The sequence below is a fragment of the Diospyros lotus genome, chromosome 12 (genome assembly GCF_014633365.1).
Source record: "Diospyros lotus cultivar Yz01 chromosome 12, ASM1463336v1, whole genome shotgun sequence".
Classification (NCBI taxonomy): Eukaryota; Viridiplantae; Streptophyta; class Magnoliopsida; order Ericales; family Ebenaceae; genus Diospyros; species Diospyros lotus.
The window spans coordinates 16,571,547-16,594,324 of record NC_068349.1 but is presented as its reverse complement, the minus strand read 5'-3'; the positions used below and the strand labels follow the sequence as shown (position 1 = coordinate 16,594,324).

The 22,778-nt window shown below is 37.8% G+C and overlaps 1 protein-coding gene across 9 annotated transcripts in view; it reads left to right on the top strand.

Annotated features, from left to right (window-relative positions):
* Window positions 1-1,189: 1,189 nt before the first annotated feature.
* The window catches only part of LOC127814199 (uncharacterized), a 117,654-nt gene continuing 96,065 nt past the window's right edge, over window positions 1,190-22,778 (top strand). For 2 of the 9 annotated variants that reach the window (XM_052355532.1, XM_052355539.1), the window contains exons 1-9: window positions 1,192-1,423; window positions 10,119-10,262; window positions 10,345-10,434; window positions 11,910-12,038; window positions 12,146-12,280; window positions 12,364-12,459; window positions 12,706-12,846; window positions 18,704-18,838; window positions 18,942-19,037. In XM_052355532.1, the coding sequence (XP_052211492.1) occupies window positions 1,289-1,423; window positions 10,119-10,262; window positions 10,345-10,434; window positions 11,910-12,038; window positions 12,146-12,280; window positions 12,364-12,459; window positions 12,706-12,846; window positions 18,704-18,838; window positions 18,942-19,037 (1,101 nt within the window). In that variant the 5' untranslated portion in view covers window positions 1,192-1,288. Of the gene's footprint in view, window positions 1,424-10,118; window positions 10,263-10,344; window positions 10,435-11,909; window positions 12,039-12,145; window positions 12,281-12,363; window positions 12,460-12,705; window positions 12,847-18,703; window positions 18,839-18,941; window positions 19,038-19,266; window positions 19,408-22,778 lie in introns of all 9 variants that reach the window. The other 7 variants (XM_052355533.1, XM_052355542.1, XM_052355535.1 and 4 more) reach the window with 7 other exon arrangements.

Sequence of the window (22,778 nt, the reverse complement as noted above, 5' to 3'; positions counted from 1 at the left end):
GGTTTGTTAGTTTGGGGGATGTTTTTTTGGGAAAGGTTGAACATCTAGTAGTTTCATTTGTAAGGTTTTTGGTTCTAAAGGTAGCATTGTCTTCTTTTTATGAAAAATCCAAGAAAATGATATATTTAATTGAGATTATGAGTCATTTAGTGGTTATTTCTTTTACTATTTCCCTTTTTTTTCTTTTTCTTCTAGGGAATTGAAGAAAAGTTTGGAGAGGTTGGGGAGGTTTTTGTTTTAGGGAGGTTGACGTGTTTGGCATAGGGATAGGAATCGAAGAAATCTATCATAGAGCTGGCAATAGGCAAGGCTTTAGAGGATGCAATTGTTGCATTGAAGAGAGCTCGAGAATAGATCAACCAGAGGTAGCGAAATTAAGTGTGAAGAAAAGTGATACCCTTAGCGTGAGTATATACATGTATGATGGGTAATTAATGCAAAAGTCATAAAGGGCCCAATGGATACAGAAAGGGACATGTATATGTGGAAAAGTATAGGGACTGATACGTTTAGTTAATTTTTAAGATGATTGGAAAAGTGTGAAGATAAACACATTTAGCTAATATGAAGATTGTTAATATGAATGCATCATTGTAGGGAAGTGTGGTTATGATTGTGCGATATAAATTAGGATATGTGATGATTGAGTGTGAAAAGATTTAAGTGGCAAAAGGCTGATTTTCAAATTCTTTATTTTTTTGTTCAAATTTTGAATGTTGAAAGTAAAGGACTCCCGATGAGAGGGTAGGGGTAGAGTACTTGTCACGTTAATCAAGGATTATATGATGCAATAAGATATGAGAGATAGATTGGTAAAATAAGTGCTATCAACTCATGTAAAATGCATATATAAGAAGAATCTTATCAATAATTGAAGGACTGATGGGAAAAAATAAATCATTGGCACGGGGATACTCAGATAGGATAACAACTCATATTTTTTTAAATAATTTTTGTCTGACTTTAAATATCGGAAGACAATTTTAAATGTGTCCCGAGTAATTCATCTAAATTAACTCAAAGAAACAATAAGAAAAAAAGGAGAATCAAGACTTGATCAACTACAACTCACATTTAACCAAATCTATTGATATGAATTCTATAACCATGTCAAATTTGTTATGAAATCAAAACAAGACTAAAATTTTAACATCTTTTTAAGTAATTTATCCTCTTTAAATTGGGCAAACAAACATTTGAGAAATACAATGACCAACACACTGGTGAAATTGAAGGACCAACCAAACAGAGCATTCACTTCACTTCACATTGCGAGAAAAATTGCTACATGACGCGGGATAGATCGTGGCGAAACTCACCAGAGCCGTCCGATTCCTGTCAGATGGTCGCCGGAGAGTCGCCGGACTGGCTTCCCGCCGGCTGGACTGAGCAATTCGTTGTCAAGGACGGCCGAGAGATCAAGGTTCTTACTTCAAGTACTCATCTAGGGCTTTTGGTTTCGGTTGATTGTGCCGATTCCGAACTTGAAACTGACCTGTTGGATATGATATTCGCGGTTTTGATGACTGAATTGTAGAAATATTAATGCACACTACCTGCATGCTTTGGAAATTGTATCCTTTATTAGCTGTATAAAGTTGATACAGTTCACAAATGAGGAAGTTGGATTACATGGATAGTTCGCATGCAGAATGGCATTTAGGTTTTTGTAGAGCTTGGTAGATTCGAAATTTCTTGGTCTCAAGAGCTAGGATGGGGGTTTATGCATGCTAGAGTCAGCAACAGCTTTGGGATGTTATTGCTCAACCCTGCCCACAGGGAAAACTCTCCGCCGCCCTGCTAAACCAGTGACGGGTTGGGTCCATCCATTCCATAAGCGTTTTGGGTTGAATATATCCAACCAGTCTTCACTCACCTAAGCAACTAGGAAAGTTAAGCAGATCAAGAAAGGGTTGCATTTTCATAGAACTTCGAAAACAGAAGGACAATTTTATGTTATACAACTGTGCATTTTCAAGAAGAATTTTCCCATAAATTAGGAAACCAAACTTTACTTATCATTCCAGAATCAGGATATTGGTGTGGGTGATTGATGTTTTAATGTCTCGGAAGGTTTTTCCTTGTAAGGTCGAACAAATTTGGAACTTTCTTGGACTTCCTCTGGTCTGAAAACTGTAGTCAAAATAATAACAGTAATAATAATATCAAGGGTAAGGAGGTAACAAAGAATAATACTAAAAGCTTGAGGCATGATGTTGCTGTCCTAAAAGCTAGATTTTTCCACACAAAATAAATAATTAATATCAAAGGTGACTATCCCCGGGATACAACAAGCTCTTCTTGTACTACTAGCTATAGAGCAATAGCAGTGCAGGGCAACAGGAATAACAAAGAAATTAAGACCCAACAAAATTTTCCAAGATAAAAGAGAGGTACTGAATAGAATGGAGAGAAGAGAAGTTATGAGAGAATTGCCGAGAAAGATGGATTTAAGCCATCATGGAGAAGGGGTATTTATAGTGAAAAAAAAAGAAATGTTGGTGCTGATTCTGCTGCCAACAAGATCTCCAAAAATTTTGAAGCAATAAGAAAATATATTCAAAGTTCAATGAAACCTAGACATGGCATGCATCAACCAGAGTAAAGTGATGGACATCTTTGACTTTTCAAAGATAATGGTTGCAACAATTTCAATGAGAAGAAGTTTTAGTCTTGCAAGACTGAGAGTAATTCAACATGCTATGTACTTGATTTAGTCAACATAGAATTTATAAAAAATTTTGAAACATATAAATATATCTATATTTCATAACATAGAATCATGATATTGGTGTGGGCCATCGATGTTTAATGTCTTAGAAGGTTTTTCCTGTCATGGGACAATGGTTGTAATTGGCGGGTTTGGTAGGCGGGAATTTCAGTTAGGCAACTAAACCTATTTCAATTTTCAAATAATTTGTAACATTTGAACTTGAGGCAGCAGTTGGCGCTTTTCTTGAGTCGAATCAGTATAAATAACGACTAATGTCGCTCCTAAGGATCATCTTGAAAATAGAACCGATCCATTTCTCCGGCCTAACTCTCTTTCTCTCTCTCTGTTTCTCTTTCCCTCTCAATTCTCTCTCTGTTCTTCCCCTTTCCCTAATTCTCCCCAATTCTGAGGAGAATTCCCCTTTGTCAGATTCAATTATGACATTTTGGTATCAGAGCACGGTCTTGGGCGATGGTTCTCGTACTCTTCCTTTTTCACCATGGCCGACAACAGCTGCATGAAATTGATGGAGGCGCAACTGCAATAGGTTACAGCGACGGTAGCAAATATGTAGATTAGAAGGGGAAATATGGAGTCATCTATGAAGTTGGTGGTGGAGAGGAGGATTGATGGGGCCATGGAACGGTGGCGCGAAGAAAGCTGAGAGCAGCACAATCAATTGAGAAATAGATGCAGTAGTTCATGAGGATGTTTACAAGCAACAATTAGGTAAGACTCTCCTCTGAATTCCCTCCCAGGGAGAGATCTAACTGATCTTATCGGGGCATATGCCTGCCCAGTAGATTGAGGACACCTTAGAATTTGAGGCAGATTCGATTGTGATAGGGGAGAACATGATGGAAAGAGGGTAAGGAGTCCAAGCTATTCCTCATTAGCTTGGTTTTTCAATACGGAAGTTGGAGATTCTGATGTTTGACGGTGTGAACCCAAGGTGGTGGGTACGCTGATGTGAGAGGATGTTTAGTGTATACAATATACCTAAACCACAACGTGTGAATTTCACCACTGCTTACCGCAATGATGCTGGGGATGCTTGGTTCCAATGATGGACCGGAGCTAAGGAGGGATGTTGTTGGGCAGAATTTGTGGAAGATCTATGTGAACGATTTGGGGACCGAAATATGATGGACGTAGTGGAGGAGTTTAACAAGTTACATTAGGAGGGGGATCAGTTCAATCTTATCAATTACGGTTTGAAGAGCTTAAGTCACTTATGTTGATTTTGAATCCGCACCTTATGGAGGGATACTTTGTTTCTAGTTTTGTGAGTGGGCTAAGTGAAGAGTTGAGGCCCACTATGAAGATGTTACAACCCAAAACCATAAAACAAGCGGTTGAGTGTGCAAGATTGAAGGAGTTGTCAGTAGAAGCATTGATGAGAAAACAAAGATGGCAGATGAAGGGTATAAATTTGGTGTCATTCAATATGGCAATAAGGAAACAAGTAGAGAAGGGGAAGAAATAACTAAGGAAGGAAAGGGGTAAGCAGCTTTACGGCTATTTTTCCCGTTCCCATAACTAGTGGGAAGACTGCAAAGCAGAAGAGGCAAGCAGGGTTGTGCTTCCGTTGTGGGGACAAGTACACTCCGGGGCATCAATGCCGGATACAGCTCCTACCATTGGAAGGAGAAGAAGAAGTAGAGGAAGCTGATGATGGGGCTAACATTCAGGTAGAATGGGAAGGGGATGAAAATGTGGAGATCTCACTCCATGCCCTCAGGGGGCTAACCAACAGTAAGATCATAAGGTTGTAAGGAAAAGCTCAGGATAGTAAATTGATGGTGCTAATCGATAGTGGGAGCACCCATGCCCTTAGGGGGCTAACCAACAGTAAGATCATAAGGTTGGAAGGAAAAGCTCAGGATAGTAAATTGATGGGGCTAACATTCAGGTAGAATGGGAAAGGGATGAAAATGTGGAGATCTCACTCCATGCCCCCAGGGGGCTAACCAACAGTAAGATCATAAGGTTGGAAGGAAAAGCTCAGGATAGTAAATTGATGGTGCTAATCGATAGTGGGAGCACCCATAGCTTCCTAGATGAAGGTATTGCTAAGAATTAGAAGTGTGAGCTAACTGGGACTCAACCATTATCAGTGATTGTGGCAAATGGCCACAAGGTGATGTGTAGATCGGCCTGCGTGGGATTCTGTTTAGAGATGCATGGTGAGACATTTAACGTAGATTTGAGGCTACTCAAATTGGGAGGATGTGATATAGTCCTTGGGGTGGATTGGATGAAGGGAGTGATTCCTATCAGCTTTGACTTTAATAAAATGGAGGTCACGTTTGAGAAGGAAGGTAGGAGGATGACTCTTACAGGTAGTCCCGAAACATGGGTGTGCAAAATGATCTCTGGGAAGAAGCTACAAAAAATTTTGAAGACAAAGTGGACTCAGGTGGCTCAATTTTTCTCAATCCGTGCAGTTGAGCAAATGGGAGGGGATCAAGAGCAGGATGGAGAAGGGAGGATGTCCCACATAGTCAATCTCCACACCAATGAAAGCTACATGATCTTGATTTACTTAATAAACTTCTAGTTGAATTTAAGTACCTATTTGGAGAACCTAGCTCACTTGCACCCCACAAAAACCATGACCACTCTATCACCCTTAAACCCAACACTGATCCACCTAACATTAGGGCCTATTGATACCCTCCTAAATAGAAAGCAAAGATTGAAAGATTGATAAAAGACATGTTGACAAGGTCTACCATCCGACTGAGCTAGAGCCCCTATGCCTCACCCATACTACTTGTTAGAAAAAAGATGGTAGATGGCATTTTTGTATCGATTACTGTCAGCTAAACACCCACACTATCAAAAACAAATTCCTTATCCCTGTCATTGAAGACTTATTGGATGAATTGAAACATGCCACTATGTTCACTAAGTTGGACCCTGATGATATACCTAAAACTGTTTTTACCACTCACCAAGGGCATTTTGAATTCTTGGTGATGCCCTTTGGGCTCGCCAATGCCCCTGCCACATTCCAAGCTTTGATGAACCATATATTTGAAATATACCTTCGAAAATTCATTCTCGTTTTCTTTGATGACATCCTTGTGTATAGCCTTTCCTTTCAGCAACACTTAGACCACTTGAAAACCACCCTAGAGGTCCTTAGATCCAACCAGCTATTTATCAAGAAATCTAAGTGTGCCTTTGCACAACCCTAAGTGGAGTACTTGGGGCATGTGATATCTAGTGCTGGAGTGATCATTGATCCAAAGAAGGTGGCTACCATGACAACATGGCCAAGACCTACAAATGTGAAAGCACTGAGGGGATTTTTGGGTTTGATGGGATACTACTGAAGGTCGTGAGAAATTACGGGGTGATTAGCAAGGACCTAACTGACTTATTGAAGAAGGAGGGGTTCACTTGGAATGGTAAGGCAGAGGAGGCATTTGAACGGCTCAAACAGGCCATGAGTGAAGTACCCACTCTTGGTATACCTAATTTCATTAAGCCATTCACTCTAGAGACGGATGCAAGTAGTATAGGGGTGGGGGTAGTACTTACATGGGAGGGAAGACCTCTGGCATTCATTAGCCAAGCCCTAAGCCTTAGACACCAAGGGTTGAGTGTATATGACAAGGAGTTGCTAGTAGTTTTGATTACGGTTGAAAACTGGAGGCATTACTTGGAAGGAGGTCAGTTCATCATCAAAATTGACCATGAAAGTTTAAAATTCTTATTGTAGCAAAGGTTGCACACTCACCTTCAGAACAAGGGAGTGACAAAACTAATGGGATTAGACTATATCATTCAATACTGGCAGGGAAGAGAGAACAAGGCTGCTAATGCCCTATCTCGGTGTGTAAAGGAAGGAACCATGGCCTCAATCACCTCTGTCATTCTTGATTGGTATTAGGACATTACTGCCAACTATGAGAAAGATGAATGGTCCAAGGAATTACTGGAGCAACTCATCATAAACTCAGATAATAGATCGGGGTTCACCTTAAGTAATGAGGTTATGAGGTATCAAGGAAGGTTGGTGATTGGAGACAGTGGGACACTAAAGGAGAAAATCCTGTAGGCTTTGCATGGACCCCCTTGGTGGCCATTCAGGTATGCAAAACACTTACCACTGAGTTAAACAACTCTTCTTTTGGCTGAAACTAAAGAAGTGGGTGATTGAATATGTTATGAAGTGTGATACATGCAAAAAGGTGTAAGCACGAAATGGTGGCTACCCCTGGCCTATTGTAACCTTGCTACCCTAGAACAAGCATGGTCTAGCATATCAATGGATTTTGTTGAAGGATTGCCAGGATCGGAGGGAAAAGATTGTATACTGGTAGTGGTGGATAGGCTCACCAAATTTGCCCATTTCATAGGGCTGTCACACCCCTTTATAGCTTAGGAGGTATCCTGAGTCTTCTTGGACCAAGTGGTTAAACTACATGGGGTCCCCGCAATCCATAGTGTCAGATAGAGATAAGGTGTTCACTAGCCTACTTTGGAAGGAACTGCTAAAGAGTTTGGGAACCAAGCTACACATGTCCTCGGCTTATCACCCAGAATCTGATGGTAAAACAGAAAGGGTTAACCAATGTTTGGAAACCTATTTGAGGTGCCTTTGCTTCCTACATCCTAAAGGGTGGCATCGGTGGTTATTCCTAGTTCAATGGTGGTATAATTCTTGCCACCACAATTCCATTAAAATGACTCCCTTCGAGGCTTTATATGGTTATAAACCACCCTTGCTTCCTACCATTTTGGGACCTGCTACAGTGGCTGCAACGGACTCCTATTTACAGCAAAGGCAGCAGGTGTTAAAAGTACTTCAAAGAGAATTGGCCAATGCTCAGAACAAGGAAAACCAGTTTGCTGATCGAAGGAGAAGTGACAGGGAATTTGTAGTAGGAGACAAGGTTTACCTTAAGCTATGGCATGCTCACTTGAAGGCCTTAGCACAAGGTCAGATTTCCAAGCTAAGTCCCAAGTACTACGGCCCCTATCCCATTGTGGCAAGGGTGGGCAAGGTTGCTTATAAGCTACAGCTATTTGTGGGTTCTCAAATCCATCCAGTGTTTCACGTATCCTTACTTAAAGGATCAGTTGGAACAAATCCCATGAGTGCATCCTTACCCTCCCTACTTCCAGAAACTAATGGGGAGTCAAAACCCTCGACTATCCTTGATAAGAAGGTTATCTACTGGCAAGGAGCCCCATTGACACAGGTGCTGGTGTGGTGGTCCAATCTCTATCTGGAGAATAATACATGGGAATACCTCCTAGACTTGCTCACCCAATTTCCGAAGGTGGCAGGGCTACTCTGAATTTCTTGGGGCCAAGAAATGTCCGCGGGGGGGGGGGGGGGGGGGGGGGGGTGGAATTTTCATGGGACAATGGCTGTAATTGGTGGGTTTGGTAGGCGGGAATTTCAGTTAGGCAATTAGGCCTATTTCAATTTTCAAATAATTTGTAACATTTGAACTTGAGGCAGCAGTTGGCGCCTTTCTCGATTCGGATCAGTATAAATAACGATTGATGCCGCTCCTAAGGATCATCCTGGAAATAGAACTGATCTATTTCTCTTGCCTAATTCTCTCTCTCTCTCTCTCCCTCTGTCTATTTATCTCCTGCTCAATTCTCTCTCTGTTCTTCCCCTCTTTCCCTAATTCTCCCCAATTCTGAGGAGAATTCCCCTGTCAGATTCAATTCTGACATTTCCTTGTAAGGTTGAACAAATTTAGAACTTTCTTGGACTTCCTCCGGTCTGAAAACTTGAGACCTTTCTTCAAATTTTTCGCCGAATGATTCTTTTGTTGGTGATGACAAAGTGGGTGGGTGGATTTGCATTTTTAGTGAATCTACCTCAGATAGATTCCATGTTATGCTATACGAAGTACCTTTCTAAAGTTGTTTTGATTTTGGAGTACTACAGATATCATGAGTTGGAATTTTTGTAGGCCATTTGGTTGGAAGTTTGGAACCAGTTAAGTCCGATGGACTAGGTTCCCATATTTCAGATGCTGTTTCCCTGGAAAATGTTTCTGCTGTTGACAACAGTACTAGATATTGTGAGTCCAATTACAGTCATAAATCATATTATGGCTTATAAGCCTAGAATCTGCTAAGAAATCTACAACGTCCAGCAGCATTGTTGTCTTACTGTATACATGATGAGACTTGTTATAGCAACAAAGTAATTGTAGAGTTTTAACAATTGTAACCTTTTAAAAGAAATTGAGAATATAAAACTCTGAACAAAATATTTCCCACTCTAGACTTTTGGATATAACCTGTACCCATAAGTCAGCTTTTCTCAATGAAAGAGCATGAAAAAGTTCAGAGAAGGATGAATGGAAAAATGCATTTCAGTTTTCTGAAATAAAAAAGGAACCGATAACATGGTTTCTTCTTTATTTTTGAAAACCCACTACTGGTTTAAGCTTTTCTGAGTAGCTGCACTAAAGAACCAGAAAACTGCTTTTAAATGAACAACAAACTGTAAAAGCAGTATCCGTAACAAAGAGAAAACCAGAGAGTTTTATTGCATGGGTAATTTTCTGTATTACTAGACGGGTAATATGGTTTACTAAATATTGAATAAACCATTTACTTACTACAGAATAAACTGCACGAGTGGTTTATGAATTGATTTGAAATTCTTCAATGAAAAACTGGTTTTGCTGTTTTCTCAGTTCATCTTAAACCACTTTGTGGTTTATTCAACATTTGATAAACCAGATTAGCAGTTTACAAATAAGGTACTATGGAATGGGTTTTCATCACTCAAATTAAAAACTGCTAAAGTGGTATATCCAAAAGTTGAATAAACCACTAGCGGTTTATTCAATGTTTAATAAATGCAGTAGTGATTTATTAAATGGGTACTCACAGTTTCTTTGCTTGCTGAGCCATTTTGAGTTGTTAAATAATGAAAAAAATCAGGTAGGCAAAAGAGTCATGTCAGGGTCATCAGAGTTTGGAATGGAAATTATTTTTTTCAGATTTTTATATTCCTAAATTTTTTAAAAGGGGTTTTAAGTGTTGAAATTGTGTTATCTTCTTTAGGAAATTCTTTGTCTAACAATGTCATGTGACACTTTTCTTCTTTAGGTTTATTATATCTGCTGCATTATATTCTTTTTTCATGGCTAAGAATATATAGAGCAGTGCCCCACATTATGACTGATAATCCTCAAACTTCTTTGATCTTCCTTAATATTCTTGAATAAAATATAGGAACCATAGCTCAGTCAAGTTTACCAGTCATACGCTAATGTGATGGTAATTCTGGCTTTCAATGCCAATGAAAGAGAAATATTACCAAACTGAAAGCTATACTTGTTGTTTAGTTATGACCACAAGTAAATGTTAGGTAGACTTGATATCAACCTTGTATTATGATCTGGTTTTGTAGCACTACTTCAACACTGAAACTGGACAGAAATTTTATTCCAAGAAAGATCTGATTCGCTATGTTGGAATTGGCAATGTCAGCTGCAAGACACCTGAACAAAAGGATAACTTCGAAGAGAGGTGTTCAAAAAAGAAACCTATGCGAGTGAGTCTGAAATTTGAGCATTATTTTGTTGCTTGGGCTCTTTGGTTGTATTTTATTTGTGTGGTTTTACATAATTTGACAGCTGGCAATGAAAACAAATGAAACACCTGAATGGTTACCTCCTGGATGGATTATGGAGTTGAAAGCTAAAAGCAGTGGAAAAAAGTACAAGGTATGAAAAGAAACAGAGACTATATTTCTTAGGGCATTACTGCCATGTTTTCTTGCCATTTTCCATTTTGCTGCCTTGTTTTCTTGCTATATTCCATTTTGCTATGACTTTTCATATATCGGCTGATAGAATTTTCCCTCATTATAAACCTCCAGGTGCATTTTTGTGGAAATTCAGATTTTGAATTCATTTTTGGTAGCAGATCTTTACTTCTGTGTTGAACCTGCAAAACTTCCATATCTCACTAGCAAGTTATCTGCTTGTTTGCTTGTGTATACAATTTGCAGCTAAGCACTAAGGGCTAGCAGCTGCAATTTCATATTGGTGAAAATTATGACATTTCTCATGCCAAACTGTACCTTTTTCCAGTGAAGGAAATTATGACATTTCTAATGCCAAACAATACCCTTTTAGTCATTTACACAAGCACTTCATGCTTTGTTAAGGATGACGTCCATCTCCATTTGACTAATTTGAGCCTTGTGGAGACTGACTTGATTTTTTCTGGTAATTGCATGTCTACTCCTTTGCTAGTGAGCTTTTTTCACATGGTCATTATGTTTTGATTTAAAAGGTAACTCCTAGGTCTTTCTTATCTAAAGGGGAACATCAGATCCAGTAGTCTTTTCTAGAAATTGAACTTGTTTTTCTATTGTGTCTCAGAAAACTAGTAGTAGTTACTAGCTCAACATGAAAACTAGGTTAAGGATGTTGTCAGCAAGTGTGTTAGCTCTATTGATGGCTTGAAGAGATGGTTTCCAATGAAGCTTGAGATTACATTAGAAAATTTGTTAGTTAAATCTGACGGTGGAAGCTCTGTGATGCTGAACCTGAAAGAACACAAGATACAACCTGATTCCTCAAATCAATTCTCAAATTCAATCTCCTTAATAATACAGCTCTAAAGGATTTATATACACTATAGATCCTAGCTAATTAGAAAATATATCAAAGATCAAAATTCTATCCTAATTAGCATCCTAAATCTTAGAAATATAATCTTTCCAAAACTAATGGGAAATAAATAAATAAAAATATTCTAAAACAATAACAAAATATATTAATATTATATTGTAAAATACTTCCCATCTTGTCCCCCATCAGATTAGGTTATTGTTTAGGATGCTGTGTTAAAAGATGATTGGTGAGCCATTCTAAGAAGTTCCATTTGTTAGTATGCATCTTATATTATATGAATATCATAATAGATAAAAAAATACATGTTCAATCTGAACTTTGCGAGTAGTTGTTCTAATGGATATTTTTTCTTTTAACGAATTCAAACAAATTTGTAACTTATCAAAATAACACACCACTCAATTTTGGAAGAACAATTGTTAATATCATCTTATGTGTGCCTATAGAAAAATTTGGAAACAAAATACAATTGCATCCTCAAAAATGCTTGAATAACATACTAGTTGTTTAGCTGGTACACAAGTATTGCATCCTCAACATTTTTGGGTTTATTGCAGTGCTATGTTGATCCAGTGACCGGGAACAAGTTTTATTCAAAGCCAGAGGTGTCTAGGTATCTCAACAGTATGAAGGATAACAGCTGTGTTTCGCAACAAATAGAAATTGGCACTGATTCTGCTAGAAATGTTAGTTCACAATATCCCATTTCCCTTCTCTTCCATTAGTTCACAATATGTGTGACTGGGTTTAATATGTATTACCATTATTTATGTTAAGTTTGCTATATTTTCAGCTCAACATGGATCAATTAACTGGAGCTGAAACTTCTATGGATCTGGAGCAGTCCCAAAATATGGAAACTCCGAACAAAATAAGTTGTGCATCAGAACAGAATGAAATAACATTTAGCAAGCAGTCCTTGAGAAAGGTTGGTTTATTAATTTTGATAGATTGCATGTTATGAAGTTTGCTTATAGGGGATTGTACTCTGATTCTTGATGTGATAAATAGGGTGTGATTGTGATGACTAAACCTGAAGAGCTACCTCTGGGATGGATAAAAGAAGTCAAAATGGAAAAGAAGGGAAATGGGATCAGAAAAGACCCAGTACTGAATCGCATATATCTTTGATCTATCTTCAATCCAGTGTCGCTCTTTTGATCTCTCTCTCTTTCTCTCTCCCTCTCTCTCTCCATGCACCATGTATGTAATGTGATAGCACGGATAAGACATCTTATCAAAGCTTGTTTTTGTTGCATTGTGAATTTATTGGAGTTCTGGGGCTCTATGCTTACATCCCTTAAAAGAATTTGAAGTGTTTTGTGGATTCTAATGAGGTTCTAATTATTACAGTACTACACTGATCCTGTAACTGGATATGTATTCCGCTCCATGAAAGATGCTTTGCGCTATGTGGAAACTGGAGACATTAGTAGGTGTGCTATTAAACCAAAGAAGAGGGAACAAATAGGATTTTTAAATGGAGAGACTTCTGTAAGTGTACATCTTCCTTGGTGATCCTGTTCATTGATGCTTAATCAATTTCTTCATGTTCATGGTTCTCATTAATATCAGAGTGTTGATTACTCTGTTGTACTGAACTTGAGTTATGAGTGGTTCTTGCTTTTGTGAATTATGTGACATCTTTGTTTAATTTCTTGTAATTCGAGGAGTATAATGTCACTAAACATGCTGAATTTCAGAAGAATGCCAGGACCATTTATTGAACCATTGTCACTCAAAAGAAATTTGCTTTGGAGTGAAGTTACATAGTGTGACAAGTGCAGCAGCAAAATTTCCTCATAAGCACATTATACTGTGCATAATTTGACATGGATGGGACTCTCTTATGCCATATTGGAGGTCAAAGAACAAGGCATGCTTGGAAATACTTGTTTATTTTAAATGTCAAAGTTAGAAAATTGAAGGGATCAATTACATGGCGTGGTTAGGTCTTCCAACAATTATCATTCATCTTCTTTTATACGCATACAAGTTCATATCCAGTGACTGGGAACATGTTTGGTTGAAAACCAGAGGTGTCAAGGTATCTCAACACTGTGAAGGATAACAGGAGTGTTTTGCAACAAAAAGAAATTGGCACCTTTTCTGCTAGCAGTGTTCATTCAAAATATACTCAAGTTAATTTTCTGTAATGATTGTATATAAATTTATTGTTTGGTATTCATTTTCAATCGGATAATTTTATAAGTGAGTTCATATTCATTTATCAGATCCTTTCTTGATTCTAGCAGAATTGTTTACTGTCATATTGTGATGTGATGAGGTGTTAATTAAAAATTTAAGTTTATAACACTTAAAATGATCCTCATGCAATCTGCTATCCATTTTGAGCAATCTCCAAGGAACGCTTCATTTAGATCTGCCTCAGAAGGCTGTTTTTACTTTTTATATTGCCTTGATGGGATGGTCCATCCAATGTTGTATATACTGGATGATACTGTTGAAGAAGCTAACAAGGGAAAACTTCACTTGATTATTTTGTTGGAGAGTCCGGGTAATTCAACTAAAGATGTGGAAGATAGACACGGGGCAGTTTGAATAAAAGAAAGATAAAAATGAGCAGTGCTTGAATCTTAAGAAGATAAGGCCCCAGAAATATAGGAGATATACTACCTCAGTTTAATTTGTATCTTATCCTATCTGAATTTGTAACCTTTTCAAATTTGAATTGATCTCCTGTAAATTAGAATCAGAGGCATAGCATTCTTGTATAAATATAGGTTCTACATTCAATACAAATTAGTGTTTTTGATTTCTTCCATAAACTTGGGTCATACCTAAGGTTTTCTACTTAGGTTATTCAATTTTGTTCATGGTATTAGAGCAAGGTTCTGCCTAGCCTAAATATTCAGAGACTATGGCCGCCTCCAATCCTAAGAATTCAGTTCATACAATTGTAGAGTCCTCTCTCAGTCCAAACTCACAACCGGCAGCAAGTCCATCGGTTTCTTTATCAACTGACAGCCATACCTTGTAGATCACTCAACATAGATTGAACGGAAAGAACTTCTGGGAATGGTTTCAATTTGTTATGTTGGTAATTAAAGGCAAGGGTAAGTTCAGTTACTTATCAGGAGCAATTTCAACTCCACCAAAAGATACAACAGACCATCATAGATGGGAGGCAAAGAATTCGATAATCATGGCTTCACTTATAAACTCAGTGGACCCAAAAGATTGGTTGAACATATCCCTTCTACAAGACTACTAGGGAAGTGTGGGAAGCTATCTCGGAGATATATTCTGATTTTGAAAACACATCTCAGTGTTTTGAAATCAGATCTGCTAGTAGAACCACTAAACAAGGTAATCTCAGTGTTACTGAATACTATAATACCATAATTCATAATGGAATTATGGCAGGAGATGGATCTCTTTTATGATCCAAAGTGGGAGTGTTCTGCTGATAGCCAAAAATACAGCAAGATGCTGGAAAAGGAAATGATGTTTGACTTCCTCCAAGGACTTAATGCTGACTTAGATGAGGTTTGTGGCCACCTACTTGGCACCAAACCACTTCCATCCCTTCGGGAAGTGTTTGTAGAAGTTAGAAAGGAAGAAAGCAGAAAATGTGTGATGCTTACAACAACAGAAACAAGTGCAAGCTCAACTCTTGTTACAGCCAAACGAGAAGAAAATCCTAGGGATAAACAGTGGTGTGAGCAATGTAATAAGCCCTATCACACAAAAGAGACTTGTTGGAAATTGCATGGGAAGCTAGCAAATTGGAAGCCAAGAAATAAAAGGGAGAAAGAAAGGCCAACCTATACCACAGTAGTTGCTCCTACACCTAAAAAAGGTATGAATTTGAACCTAACTACTGAATAGGTGGAGTTTCTACAGAAGCTATTGAGTGGTACCCATCTTGCAAAGGATTCAGATACCTCAGCCACCAACCCCTCAGCATCTGTGGCCCAAAAAGGTAATCTAAAATACTCCTTATTATCTAGAAAAATGAATGAAAGTTGTTCGATTGTAGAGTCCGGTGCATCTCATCATATGACTGGGTCTACAACTACATTTAAGCAATTTCATCCTAGAGATAAGGAATTAACAGTTTTAATGGCAAATGGCACTATGTCTTCAGTTATGGGACAAGGGAATGTTTATGTATCTGGTTTGCAACTTAAATCTATCTTATATGTGCCAAATTTAAAGTGTAATTTGTTGTTAGTTAGCAAGCTAACATTGTATTCTTGCCAAACTCACAGAACTTATCAAGCACATCCTTACATCTTCCAAACCATTTTACTTGATACATAGTGATATTTGGGGACTAGCAAGAATTCCAAGCTTATCTGGTGCCCGGTGGTTTGTCACCTTCATTGATGACTATACTAGGGTTTGTTGGGTGTATCTTATGAAAGAAAAATCTGAAGTATGTGTTATCTTTCAAAGTTTTCACAAACTTATTCTCAATGTATTTCAGTTCTCTATTTGTATCCTTAGGACTAACAATGGCTATGAGTATCTATCCTATCCTTTTAGCCAATACCTCACCACTCATGGGATTTTTCATCAAAGCACCTACCCATATATTCCTAGGCAAAATGGAGTAGTTGAGAGGAAAAATCGCCATTTACTTGAAGTGGCTCAATCCTTAATGTTCACTAGTTCCATTCCTAACCCGTATTGGGGGAGAAGCTGTTCTAACAGCTTCTTATTTAATCAACTGACTACCTTTCAAAGTCCTCAACTATCAGACTCCCTTGCACAATCTCATGACAATTTTCCCTCATGCTTGAATCCTAAGCTCCCTCTCTCCTAAAGTCTTTGGTTGCATTGTGTATGTTCATCAAACCAGTCCTAACCGTCACAAACTTGAACCAAAGCCCCTTAAATGCATTTTCATCGGCTATTCTCCTACTAAAAAAGGATGCAAATGTTAATGTCCCCTCTCACAAATTGTTTTTGTTTCTTGTGATGTAACATTTGTTGAAGATGAATTTTATTACCCAAATACCTCTTTCCAAAGGGAAGAAATCCATTGGGATCCCTCAGTAACTATGCCTATTTCTCTTCCTATTATGTCATCTCCTTCAAATACTGGTCTAATCTAAATTGTTGTAGCTGATTATCCCCAAACAACAACATTTGAACAACTTGAATCAACCATTAATGATTCCACTACCTATCCTAACTCTCCACCTATCCAACCAACTGAACTAGCAGTGACTAGTATCGAAGGAGGACTAGATTTAGGAAAACCCACAAAGGTTTATTCTAGGAGACCCAAATGTCCTACTCCTCAACTCAGCCAATTGTTAGAACCAGAGAATGGTCCAACAAGTGTGGAACACAGTGGAGATAACAGTGATCTGGACATTCCTATTGCTATTTTAAAGGGGGTAAGGTCCTATGTTAAGTATCCTATCTCTAATTACTTAACATACTCTAGATTGTCATCACAATTCAGGGTCTTTACCACAATAGTTGATGGAGTGGCTATTCCACAAAATATTTAGGAGGCTTTGAATGATCCTAAGTGGAGGAAATGAAGGCTCTTATTAGCATCCACACATGGGATATTGTAGAATCTCCCAAGGATAAGAAAATTGAAGGGTGCAAATGGGTTTTTACTGTCAAATACGGGTCAAATGGGAGCATAGATAGGTACAAAACAAGATTAGTGGCCCAAGGGTACTTTCAAACCTATGGGATAGACTATGAGGAGACTTTTGCTCCTATAGCAAAATTAAATTCCATAAGGGTGTTATTGTCTCTTATTGTAAATTTGGATTGAGAATTATTTCAGCTTGATATCAAAAACGCTTTTCTAAATGGGGAGTTGGAAGAAGAAGTTTATATGAAAATTCCACCCGGATTTGAGAAAGGAGAAACAGTTGGCAAGGTATGTAAACTTCATCGATCTCTCTATGGATGAAAACAATCCCTAAGAGCATGGTTTAAGAAATTTAGCTCAACACTTACAAAGTTTGGGTACAAACAAGGTGAAGCTGATCATACACTGTTTACTAAGCATTCAGCTAATGGAAAAAGATCCATTCTGATTGTTTATGTAGATGATATAATTATTATCGGTGATGATATTCAAGAAATTACTGCATTAAAACAGAGATTAAGGGATGAATGTGAGGTTAAAGACTTGGGGGCTATGAAGTACTTTCTGGGAATGGAAGTGGCTAGGAGCAAACAAGGTATTATAATCTCTCAAAGAAAATATACTCTTGATCTCCTAAAAGATACATGGATGCTGGGGTGTAAGGGGAGGTATCAAAGTTGGGAGGCGTATCAAAGTTGGGAGGCTGATTTACCTTTCTCTCACTCACCCAGATATTGCCTATGCTGTGAGTATTGTAAGCCAATTCATGCACTCACCTACTCAGCAACATTTGGCTGTAGTTTATCATATTTTGAGGTACCTAAAGGGGACACCAGGTAAGGGGTTGTTATTCCAAAAGAATGATGCTAGAGGTGCTGAAAGGTTTGTTGATGCTGATTGGGTATGATCTATTATGGATAGCTGATCAACATCAGGGTTTTGTACTAAACTATGGGAGAATCTAGTCATTTGGAGGAGTAAGAAACAATCAATTGTGGCACTTAGTAGTACAAAAGTAGAGTTCAGGGCAATTGCTTAAGGCATTTGTGAGTTAATTTGGTTGGCTTAACTGATGGAAGACCTATAAATGCCATTGACTTTACCATCAAAGCTTTATAATGATAGCAAGTCAGCTATAAGCATTGTTAATAACCCTATCTAGCATGACAAAATGAAGCATGTGAGGATTGATAGGAGTTTTATACAAAGCAAAATTGAACAAGGAGGAATAAAACTAACCTATCTTCTTACAGCTAGTCAAGACGCATATGTGTTTACAAAAGCAATGTCAAGACTAGGGTTTGAATCACTAATTAGCAAGCTGGGAATGAGAGAAATCTATTCACCAACTTGAGAGGAGGGGGGGTGTTGGAGAATCCGAGTAATTCAACTAAAGATGTGGAAGATAGACATGGGGCGGTTTGAATAAAAGAAAGATAAAGATGAGCAGTGCTTGAATCTTAAGAAGATAAGGTCTCGGAAATATAGGAGATATACTACCTCAGTTTAATTTGTATCTTATCCTATCTGAATTTGTAACCTTTTCAAATTTGGATTGATCTCTCGTAAATTAGAATCAGAGGCATAGCATTCTTGTATAAATATAGGTTCTACATTCAATACAAATTAGAGTTTTTTGATTTCTTCCATAAACTCAGGTCATACCTAAGGTTTTCTACTTAAGGTTATTCTATTTTGTTCATATTTCAATTAAGTTTTTAATGAGTTTTACCATTATTTGAATTAAATTTCTAATGTTTTCAGCTCAACATGGATCAATTAACTGGAGTTGAAACTTCTACGGATCTGGAGGGGTCTCAAATTTTGAAAACTCCAAAGGAGATATGTTGTGCATCAAAACATAATGAAATAACCTTTAGGGAGCAGTCTTTGAGAAAGGTTGGGTCCAGAGTCAAACTACCTAAGATTAATTTTCATAGATTGCATATTATTACATTCTCTTAACAGTGGATCAAACGCTGATTCTTGAAGTGATATATAGGCTGTGACTCTGGTGACCACACCTCATGAACTACCTGCAGGATGGATAAAAGAAATCAAAACTGAAAAGAAGGGAAATGGGATCAGAAAAGACCCGGTACTGAATCTTGTATTTCTTTGATATATATTCAATTTAATGTTGCTTGTTTGATCCTTCCTCCCTCTCTCCACACATGCACGTGAGTACCATGTTGGCATGGATAAGGCATCTTATCAATTCTTGCTTTGGTTCCATCATGAATTAATTGTTGTTTTGGGACTCTATTATTTCAGCCCTTTTGGATTGAAATGTTATGCGGATTTTAATGGAGTTCTAATTAATACAGTACTACACTGATCCTGTAAGTGGATATGTATTCCGCTCTGTGAAAGATGCTTTGCGCTATGTGGAAACTGGAGACATTAGTAAGTGTGCTATTAAACCAAAGATGAGGAAAGAAATGGTATTTCTAAATGCAGAGACTTCTGTAAGTGTGCATCTTCTTTGTGCTCCTGTTTGTTGTCTATCAATTTCCTTATGGTTGTAGTTCTCATTATTATTTGAGTCATAATTTCTCTATTGTACTGAACTTGAGTTATGAGTGGTTCTGGGTTTTGTGCATTGTGTAACATCTTTTGAATTACTAGTTAACTGAAGAGTATTATGAGAAGTTAGAGATAGAACTCCGACCTGAAAAGCTAGCTTAACAGGTGGAGGGATCCTCCTCCTTATATATAGCCCAGGTCTCCTTTGTGGAGGCGATATGGGATTCTCAACACTCCCCCCCACGCCGAAGCTTTTCCAGTAACTGATACATGCCCGGGTGATCGGGCAGGGTACTGGTCCATGACCACGACAACCAAGGGTTAGCTCTGATACCATGTGAGAAGTTAGAGGTAGAACTCCAATCTGAAAAACTAGCTTAACAGGTGAAGAGATTCTCCTCTTTATATATAGCCCAGATCTCCCTTGTGGAGGCGATATGGGATTCCCAACAAGTATAATGTCAATAAGCATGGTGAAATTGAGAAAAATGTTAGTAAGATTTGTTAAACGCATGATCACTACAACAACAACAACATATCCAGCCTTTATCCCACTATGTGGAGTCGACTACATGAATTTTAGACTTCCATGTATTTCTATCTTTTGTCATATCTTCATTGAGATCCATACACTTCATATCAAACTTTAATGTCTCCCTCAAAGTCTTTTTAGGTCTGCCTCTACCTCTTTTTTTGATTAATTGTTCCATTTCATCAACTCTCCTCACAGGAGCGTCTCTTGGTCTCCTTCTCACATAACCAAACCATCTTAGTCTAGTCTCTCTCATCTTCTCCTCTATTGGCACTACTCCTATCTTATTACGAATAACTTCATTTCTATTTATCTTTTCTTGTATGGCCGCACATTAATCTTAACATCCTCATCTCCGCTACACTTGTCTTTTGCTCATGTTGGTATTTGACTGCCCAACATTCTGAGCCGTACAACAAAACTGGTCTTATAGCTGTCCTATAGAATTTTCCTTTCAATTTTAATGGGATTTTACCATCACATAACACTCCCGATGCATTTCTCCATTTTAGCCAACCTACCTTAATTCTATGTGTGACATCCTCGTGAATTTCTCCATCTTTTTGAATCACTGATCCTAAATATTGAAAATGGTCTTTTCTTTGTAAGATTTGGTCTTCCAATTTTATTATAACATCCTCCACTCTTGCATTCTTACTAAATTTACATTTCATATATTCTGTTTTCTTTCTGCTTAATTTAAATCCCTTAGATTCTAAATTGTTTCTCCATAACTCAAACTTAGTGTTCACTCCTTTTGTTTCATCCACCAACACTATGTCGTCTGCAAATAGCATACACTATGGCACCTCTGTCTGAATATCTTTAGTGAGTTCATCCATTACTAAAGCAAATAAGTATGGACTTAGAGCAGAACCTTGATGCAATCCTATTGTAATTTTAAACGGTTCAGTATCCCCTCCGCATGTTCTGATCCTTGTCTCTGTATCATGATACATGTTCTTAAGGGCTTGTATATAGGCTATTCGGACTCCTTTCTTCTCTAAAATCTTCCATAATACTTCTCTAGGGACCCTATCATAGGCCTTTTCTAGATCTATAAACACCATATGTAGGTCCTTCTGATGATCCCAATACCTTTCCATTAGGCGCCTCAGTAGGTATATAGCTTCCATTGTTGACCTACCGGGCATGAAACCAAACTGATTTTCTGAGACCTCTGTTTCTTTTCTGAGCCTCTGCTCTATTACTCTCTCCCAAAGTTTCATGGTATGGCTCATTAACTTAATTCCTCTGTAATTTTCACAATTTTGAACATCTGCTTTGTTCTTATATATAGGGACCAAAGTACTCTTCCTCCACTCATCTGGCATCTTTTTTGATTTAAGAATCGTGTTAAATAATTTCGTTAGCCAGGAGATACCCTCTTCTCCCATGCATTTCCATGCTTCTATTAGTATATTATCCGGTCCCACCGCCTTATGATTTTTCATCTTTTTTAATACTTGCCTTATTTCATTTGGACCTATGCGTCGATAAAATGTATAGCTCATGTTCCCTTCGAAGTTACTAAGATGTCCCAACCTAACTCTTGTATCGCCATCATCATTGAATAATTTTGTGAAATATTCCTTCCATCTCTCTTTAATCGCTCCCTCATTCACTAATACATTTTGATTTTCATCTTTTATGCATTTCACTTGATTTAAATCCCTTGTTTTTCTTTCTCTTGCTTTAGCTAATTTATATATATCCCTTTCTCCATCTTTTGTATCAAGTCGTTTATATAGATTTTTGTATGCTTTTGACCTTACTTCACTAACAGCTTTTTTTGCTGCCTTTTTTGATTCTTTATAATTTTTTTAATTTTCTTCATTGTTGCACTGATATACAGCCTTATAGCAATTTTTCTTATTTTTAATTTTCAATTGCACTTCTTCATTCCACCACCAAGACTCCTTAAGGTTAGGGGCTCTACCATTTGTCTCTCTAAGCACTACATTTGCTGTGTTTCTTAGGGCATTAGCCATTTCTCTCCACATTTGGTTTGTCTGTCATTCTCCATTCCATACTCTTCTACCCCTTAATTTTTCTTTGAAGATTAGTTGTTTCTCTCCTTTTAAATCCCACCACCTGATTCTTGGATTTTGTTTTATGTGATTTTTTCTCTTTCAATTTCTTACTTGGACCTCAAGTACTAGAAGTCTATGTTGAGTAATCAAACACTCTCCCGGTATCACCTTACAATCCCTACAACATACCCGATCCTCTTGTCTCATGAGGAAGTAATCTATTTGGATGCTTGATGTGACATTTTTATATGTGATTATGTATTCGTCTCATTTTTTGAACCTAGTATTGGTTATGATGAGCCCATATGCTATTGTAAAATCTAGAATAGACTTAGTCTCATTATTAATTTCCCCGAATCCATACCCTCTATGTACCTCTCTATAGCCGTTTCCGTCTCTACCCACGTGACCATTTAAGTCACCTCCTATAATCACTTTCTCTCCTCTTGGTATCATTTGTATGAGTCCCTCTAGGTCCTCCCAAAATTTTGCTTTTATCTCCTCACCTAACCCCGCTTGTGGTGCATATGTACTAAAGATATTCATAGTCATTCTTCCTAGAATAACCTTCACCATAATAATCCTATCCCCTATTCTCTTTACATCCACTACCTCATCTACTAAGCTTTTATCCATAATGATCCCCACTCCATTTTTTGCTCGATCATTTCCTGTGTACCATATTTTATATCCATTTTCTGACAAAGTTTTTTCTTTGAAGTGATGTTAATATGACAAATGCAGCACT